General features: G+C 42.2%; 1 protein-coding gene across 1 annotated transcript in view; it reads left to right on the top strand.

Annotated features, from left to right (window-relative positions):
- The window catches only part of LOC107084013, a 28,751-nt gene that overhangs the window by 9,126 nt on the left and 11,211 nt on the right, over positions 1 to 8,414 (top strand). The window contains exons 3-7 of the mRNA XM_015373640.1: positions 2,590 to 2,688; positions 4,277 to 4,600; positions 4,704 to 4,964; positions 5,409 to 5,477; positions 5,994 to 6,161. Of these exons, the coding sequence (XP_015229126.1) occupies positions 2,590 to 2,688; positions 4,277 to 4,600; positions 4,704 to 4,964; positions 5,409 to 5,477; positions 5,994 to 6,161 (921 nt within the window). The remainder of the gene's footprint in view (positions 1 to 2,589; positions 2,689 to 4,276; positions 4,601 to 4,703; positions 4,965 to 5,408; positions 5,478 to 5,993; positions 6,162 to 8,414) is intronic.

Raw genomic sequence — 8,414 nt, 5'->3', positions numbered from 1 at the left:
TTGAAATTTAGATCAGGGAAATTAAGGGTTAAATGTTCAAAAGAGTTGTAGTTATTAACTGTTTTGGGAGTAATCAGTAAGTCAGACTGGAAGATTGTTGCTACTCCTCCTCCTCGCCCAGAACTTCTGGGTATGTGAAAATTTAAATAGCTTGAAGGAGTTGCCTCATTTATGCTCACATTATCTTCTTGCTGCAGCCAGGTTTCTGTAAGGCAACATAAATCAATGTGATTATCACAAATCAAGTCATTAACTAGCAGACTATTAGAGGAAAGAGATCCTATGTTAAACAAACCGCATTTAGTTGTTTTAACTTTTTCCCCAATTGGAGTTATTTTGATTTTAATTAGATTATCATGATTTACTCCTTTGGGAATCTTTGCTAATTTATTAGATTTTGGTCATGGGCAAGAGGAAGAGGGGGGGCTGTCTGGTTTCTGAGTTCTGCCAACATGTATTCTATGGGTTCAAATTATCAATCGATTTGATTTTGAGAATCTTTCTCAGAGGCAGTCTGGCTGGGTCTGTTTTCTGAAGGTTTTGAATTTTTGTTGGAAGCGACTGATTCTCTGATTGGTGATACATCTCATAATTACGAGATACCGATCTCGTAATTATGCGCCGTGAGTGCACGCCGCGATGGGTGGAGGGCACCATTCGCACCTGCAGCAATATCAAAAGGGCACCATGCGTATTTGCAGCCGTAGAAAAAAGGAACCATGAGCACCTTCAGCAATGAGAAAAGGGCACCATAACTGCCCACCGCGGTGATAGAGGGCGTCATAAAAACCTGCAGCGATGAGAAAGGTATGCCATAAAGCACTTGTTGCGATGGTGGAGGGTGCCTAGGGCACCAGCCACGATGAAACTCATCTAATAGGCAGAAACATTGCGCTGAGGGGAATGCCTGAGACTGTGCTGACGTTGAGACATGCAGTGATGATGATCTGAAACTAAAAGCACAGATTAATAAATGCAGAGGGCTACATAATCACCAACCAGACAACAGGAGCAGCAGACACATAATAAGCTTCCTACTGGGTCACTAAATGACAGTAAAACATGGTGAACTGCCGGAATAAAACTGCAACGACTCCACGTGGCTTGAAAATGACCATGATTCAGTATAAAGTGATAAAAATTGAGAGTCTGCTTGGGGATCAATACATCTCAATCTCAACGCGCCGACAGAGAAGATAGACTTTCAAAAGAGAAGCTTAAGCTTAATTTATCATTTAGAGTGACGAGACATCGACTACAAAATTCATCCCATCTATGCGGTGAAGTGAAGACTTCATTGAATGTTACGTGATAAGCCATACCTAAAAGAACGTTTTTTTGATTTTATTTTTTTTAGATTAAATAATACAGACACCACTAACGTAAATATTTACCCAGCTGACGTTTTCAGTCGATCATGTTTAGCCTGGTGAAATTAAATTAGTTAATGGACTTACTGAGTCCGATTTATGAATTCGGGTTCCAGTAACTTGAGATTATTCATCTAATATATAATGCGGGATCAACTAGTGTTGCTGATTGACTGGCAGACAGCTTATGTGGTTAGACCGAAGCATTATTCAAATATATTTTAAATATTAAGTTCAAATGATTAATTAAAGTCAGTGGGAATAGGAATCACTTAACTTTCGGTTTCTAAATTCAGCCTTCCTTAAAATTGAAATGTGACAAAGCATGAGTTGAAATCGAACAGACTGAAAGAAACGCAGGAATGACGTGATTTGTCCATCAAATCACCATGACATGATTGACAGAACATTGTATTAAAACCAGCTGGGGACCTTGAAGGCAAAGATCAGAGACTGATGTTAATTAATCATGAGAATCTGTGAGCTGGAGAAGCACCGTTAAATAGAAAAAAGAGCTGAAGGTATGAATGAGGAAACAGTAAAGCCTTGAAGCAATAAGTCTCACCTGAAGAGAATCAGTGTCCGTGAGCTGAACGCAGAGCGAAACACAGAAATGATTGGAGGCGGGGGAACAGGGAGTGGCAGAGCCGCGAATCTCTGCAGCATTGGTGGATCAACAGGTGTGTCAGAGGACAGGATCTGAGCTGCAGGCAGAGCGGAGGATCCAAAGCTCACTACGAGTCATCTGAATGAAGTCAGACTGTGCATCCACCACCTGGGCACTAGGAGCAGACCAGTGCAGATAGGAGGCCTTTAAAAATGAAATTTGGATGCTGATTGGCTTTGGTGGAGCCGTGGTTCAAAGCTGATTGACTGTCACAAGTAGATGTAGGAGAGCAATTAGTTTCTTCAGTTGAACTTCCATCTAGACTCCATGTTGGATTTTAGGATTCCTGCCTGAGTTGCCTGTGAGTACTACGTTATTCCATTAAAACAAAGAGAAGTCCCCTCTGCCCCCCTGCCTCTGCATTTGGGTCCTCAAAGCCTCAACCAAACCCTGACACTTCGTATTCATAAACAACTGTGGGCATCTAAGCTTGTCTCTTAAACTTAACTGTAACAAACATGCTCTCTAATATCATTATTAAAATAGATTCCCCAAATTGCTCATTGAAGTCCATTCATTTCAGAGATCTAACATTTTTTTATTTCTCAACAGAGATATTTTCATCATGGGCCAAAGCTTTCCTTATTCTTCTCATCATCCTACTTGTTTTTGGAGGCCTTTTATTTCACTTCAGGCAATATCTCCAGTCAGGTGAGTTTTAATTATAATACCCATAATGCCATAAAGGTCCAGTTATGGTTTTGTGACTGTTGTTTTTAGAAAAAAAATATCGGTTCAAACTCAACATACAGAAGAACAAAGTAGGTAACAATAACAAATAATAGCATGAGAGCCTCACAAAAGCAGCAATTCAATTTAGTTTATTTATATAGCGCCAGGGCTCGATGATAGGAAGAAAATATAATATCAGAATATATTTGGACTATATCGCGACAGACAATATATATCATGATATGTTTAAATTGTCTCTCATGTCGTACTCAATCAAACTTTTGGTTTCAAATTGAATTAAATTTTATTTCGGTTTAACCAGCTCAAAACTTTTCACTAATAATTTTATCACATGATGACTTTGGGTGCCAGTATTATGCTACATTTACACCTAAAGCAGCAGAAGCTGCAGGAGCAGCTAGTTTACATGCAAATTCAATGGTTGATGCACATCAAGGCACAGAAAAAGGTCCGTTTTCAGCAGCAGGTGCAGTGCATTGCAGCTGCTGCTTGAGTTGGAAAAATGTAACTTTTGCTGATGGACACGCGACATCAACCAATCAGAAAGCTGATCTGGGAGCTGGCAGGGAGTCAGACGCAGCACTGTTGATGCGGAGCGCCATGATCACTCCTCTGAAACAGTTTATTAACGCCTAAATTAACTTCAAATGTAGAAACCTGCCGGCAGAATATGTTGGCTTTTATTATCCTGCTGCCTGCAGTTTGTAGCACAGACCTGAAAAACGCTAACATCTACTTCCAGCCGCCACCAACAGTAAAGGTTTTATAAAGTGGAAATTCAGAAAATTATAAAACACTTCACCTTATACAACAGTTCTAAAAGAATTAGAAACAAGAAAAACATGACAAGCAAGAAACTTTCTCTGAAAGCTTTCAAAGGATGCAATATTTGGAATGTTTTTTATATAGGCAAAAGGCAAATTTATTTGTATAGGACAATTCAGTACAAAGACAATGCATAGTGCTTTACATGATTAAAATATAGTAAAATAAACATGAATCAAAGTAAGTAGGGAAAAAATAAATAAATAAATAAGATAAAATAAAATAAAATAAGAAATGCAGAAACAAAAAAAGAACATTAAAAACATTTGGACTAAAGAAAACATAAAGTTGAACTAATGATGTTTCAGTTGAACTTTTTAACTGGAACAGTCGAAGGCAATCCTAAACAAATGTGGTTTTAGTCTTGATTTAATTGAAGACTAAAAACGGCGGCCTCCAAGGTTCCTGCTGCTCAGACGGCAGCCTCCAACTTACTGCTGTAGAGACATTGGCCTTATGGCCGTCTTTTGGAGTCACTTTTTCGTTGGAGGCCTCCTAGCCGGCTGGGTTTTGATCCTCTCAAACCTCTACTCAGACCTGACAATGTTGCCTCCTAGTTTCTATGTGCTTTTGATCTGAATATTTTATCACAAATGTTTATTACTGGGCTATGTATAAAATACTCATCAAAGAATCTAGAATTACACTGATCTTATAGAAGATACGTCTGATGAAGCTTTTTTTGTCACAACAGTTGATTCTTTGCTTTGTGTTTCCTCAGTCTACAAACTGGAGATAAATTCAGGACTGGAGTCTGTTACGCTGCCCTGTAAATCCATAGTTTGTCTGCCTAAAGATGTCACCATAACATGGAGAAACAACAAAAAACATGTTGTCCACATGCATCAGGGCAATTCTAAAAAGATTGAAGAACAACACAGGCGGTACAAAGACCGAACACAGATGAAGGAAAGTTTTAAACTTGGAGACTTCAGTTTGATCCTAAAGAACCCCACAGACAAAGACACTGACATCTACACCTGCACCATCTCCAACATCTCAGAAGATATCCTGATCAAGAAACAAGTGCTGCTCGATGTCAGAGGTAAGTGCTGTACATGTAGGTTTCACATTTTTACCAGTGATAAAAGGAAAAAAACCCTATATGGTAGGGTTACTTAAATGTGTTTCTTTAAGTAACAACACAGATCCCTACACTCCGCAAAGTGCGGAGTGCATTCCCCCGTCCTGCCCCCTCTGCTGGATGGTGCTGTGGTCTGCCAGCTTGTGCTCTGTGGACTTGGCGGACTTGGCTGGTGCCCGGCTGGTGCTCGGTGTTTTGGGGGTGGATGCCCAGGCTTATTCCTGGCGGCTGCTTCGCCGGGCCTGGTCTGCCGGTCTGCCAGGGCCTGGTCTGGACTCGCTGGGGAGCGGGTCACCCCTTGGGCCTTGGGTCCCCAGGGCCCATGGCCAGTTCCTTGGCTGGTCGTTTGCTGGCCTTTGGCTGGTCCTTGGATATTCCATGGCTGGTCCTTGGATATTCCTTGGCTGGCCCTTGGCTGGCCTTTGGCTGGTCCTTGGATATTCCTTGGCTGGCCCTTGGTTGGTCCTTCACTTGTCTTTGGCTGGTCCTTGGCTCGTCACATATTGGTACAGAAACTGTCTGAGTGCTTAAAATCGGAAAAGAAAAGCCCACTGACATCCTACTGAAAAACGTCCCACTGCACATAGAGGTAGAACTTAAACATCCTAGCACTTAATACTGATGCATGACACCCCATTTACGCATCTACATGGTCGGGTTTAAACCCCGATATCGGTCCTCCTTGTCACAACTGTGTGAAATAAATCATCAAAGTAATTTTGTTCTCAGTGTCTTGTTATCTGCCCCTTCTTGTCATAACTCCATGCAGAAAGACCCCGGGCCGGGAATCCAATCCAGAATCCTTACTGCTGCCAGCAGTGCTACCCACAGGCCCTCTGTACAGCCCCCTGTTTTTGACTGTTTTGCAATAGTTGAGAATTTCATAGGTGTGTCTAGCAACTAAAGTTTTTTAGGCACAGAGCAGGATGGTTAGTTTTGAGGAGCAACTCTCTGAGCTTGAGAGGAAATACGTACAGTTGGACATACTGCTCAACCGGAACTGTAAAGTGAGGGGAAGAAACAGCGGTTAGTTCAGGCTTAGTGGGGAATTTGACTCGAGAACTTGGGGAATAGGATTTGGTTGCCGACTTACATTTCCAGAGAAGTTGTTGAATCCTAGACTGCTGTCTTTGTGCCGTTGTTCCTGTGTTAGTCTGATTCGGTGGAGGGCGGAACAGGGTTTACCCAGAATGCGGTTGAAAGTTGGTGAATGGAGAAACTGACTACCACTCAGATATATATATATATAAACTATATATATGATGTTTCCATAATTTATAGTGTTAAACAGTTAAATCAGTTAACAGTGTTTTGGTCTTTATTCAGATTCTAACTTTCTCCTCTCTCCATCCAGCTGGAGCTGACTCTTTCATCATAGCCATAGACATCGGTTCAGCATACACTGGCTATGCTTTCTATGTCAATCCCCAAAATGAAGGAGGTGAGACCCAGATAAAGAGATGGGGTAAGGAACTGGGACTGGACTCCCCAAAGGCTCCAACCTGCATCCTGTTGGATGAACGTGAGAAATTCTTGAAGTTTGGTTATGAAGCAAAAACAGTGTACAACAATATGAAAGAAGAAGAGGCTGAGAAACATTATTTCTTTGAAAACTTCAAGATGGATCTTAATTGCCGAGTAAGTATAAAAGAAATTCAAAAACAGATTTTTTTTCCACATTAGTAACAACAATAATCACTCCTACAAAGCATATAATCATTCAGGTTACACATTGAAAACAAGCAACAGGAATACAATGATACAAAGCTCCATTTGTATTTATGATATAAAGAATATCCTCAGTGTTGTATATTATTACTTGGTTCTTTTAGATTTTTAGTGAATAGACAGTGCTGGCCTCTTCTGGTGTTTTAAACTCCTTCTCTACACCGTTGTGAGTAATCCAGAGATGCGCCGTATAGAGCAGAACTCTATCAAACATTGTTAAAGGTGCTATTCTAGGAGTGTGATCAGGGAACACAGAGACATTTTATTCTCTAAATCTTGACCTCTGCATGGCGCTATATCAATACAATCAGTATATCGCAGACGGGCGATTATAGGGTGAGGGCGCTCTCTGGGTCTCGACTTAAGCTGAAGAATATGGCCCATGAGATGCTCCTTTTCAAGCTTAAAAGCCTCCTTAAGCAGGGTAGATACAGCTGCAACCGTAGGAAAAATGGGACGATTCCCAGGGATTTCCACTAACCGTATGTTATTACACCGCAATCTTGCCTGTGAGGCCTGTAGGTGCAGGTGGAGAGCAAGATTTACATTTCACCTACGATGCTTTTCAGAGTTCTCATATTAGCATGGAAGTTAGTGATGCAGCTTTACAGTTGTGACCTAACAGGCTAGCAACTCAGTCTTGATATTTGACAAGTTCTCAGTCAAGGCAACTAGGGCTCAGTTTTTAAAATCACTGCCATCTCAACATGGAGTGATGAGAGCAGCTGAGCCTTGAAGTTGTGAGGAGTTTGGCCTCCACCTTTTACCAAGCAGGTGGAGGGATAACTACAAGGCAGGGATGCAGTGTGCACAAAAGGCCTTGCTGGTTGTATAGGTGGTTTAACCTTTGGATGCATTTTGGTCATCATAAATACGTTAAATATGTATTGTGATGGTGAGAAAACTCCCCGAAAACAGACGCAAAATTCAGAGTACGGACCTGGTGGATGATACAAAGTAATTGTCGATACTGCTCCTCCTAGCTCACAATGTGAATGTCTGGGAATGTGAAAATGTAAAGGTATAGTGTTTCATGGTTTTCAAATGTCTAACCCACATGCAGAGGACACACAGGAGTCAGGAGAACGGTTAAACAGATTTACTCAGGGTCTGGGGGTGGGGCGGTAAGACAGCTAATGGAGCGGGGCAGGAGCAAGGGAGGCACAGACACTGACCAGGTTTACTCACAAACTGTGGAGAGAATCTGGAAGTTATTGTGGGAAAAGGAAAGAGAAGACAATCAGCTTGTCACTATCTTACCGTGCCCGTGAGCGGACTCGACCCGGGGGGAATGAGGAGGAGCAGACACAGTGGGTCCTCCAAGACATGGAGCTTCCAGGTTCGGTTGCTGAGGTAAAAGGGAGCTGGCTGTTGGAGGGTGAGCAGAGTCTGAACGGCGTGATGGCAAGTAGCTGCAGCAGGCTGGCAGCTGGAGAGGTCTGGGATATGCGGTGGGGTCCTTGGACTAGCTTGGTACCACCAAGGGATCCTTGGACTAGGATCTTAAGCTCGAGAGATCGTCTGGAGCTGGATCGGGAGAAGACAAGAACCAGAAGACCTGACTTGAGACGCCAGACCACAAGAGAGCCCTTGTAATGGGATCCAAGGCGAGAGGCAAGCTGATAGGGACAGGAAACAAGAATTATGAGAATGACTACCTGTCCTGAGACAGTGGCCAACTGAGCCATACCACAAAAAGTTAACACCTGACGTTGATCAGCCGGCCGCCCTCCGAGTAAATCCTCCTGTCATCACACCACCGAACCAGCTGCAGCTGTGCACCACGCCCCCTGTCCAACTAGAGCAACCTGCAGGAGAAAAGGGGAAAAAAAAGACGCTGCCCACTGAGTCCTCACACTGAAAAAAAAATAGAGGTTGACAGAACTTACATTTTCTAGGCAACGTGATGCATTTGGTTTTTTGAGTTTTCCTTACTTAAATTCACTGTGGTTGAGTTTACAAAGATTTTTGAGTTCTACCAACTTAGGTTTTTGAGTTTCACCTTTAAGTTCTGAGTTCTATCAACTTTGTTTTATGAGTTTGACAT

The sequence above is a fragment of the Cyprinodon variegatus genome, unplaced genomic scaffold (assembly GCF_000732505.1).
Source record: "Cyprinodon variegatus isolate N-32 unplaced genomic scaffold, C_variegatus-1.0 Scaffold90, whole genome shotgun sequence".
NCBI classification, from domain to species: domain Eukaryota; kingdom Metazoa; phylum Chordata; class Actinopteri; order Cyprinodontiformes; family Cyprinodontidae; genus Cyprinodon; species Cyprinodon variegatus.
This window is presented reverse-complemented; position numbering and strand designations above follow the sequence as displayed.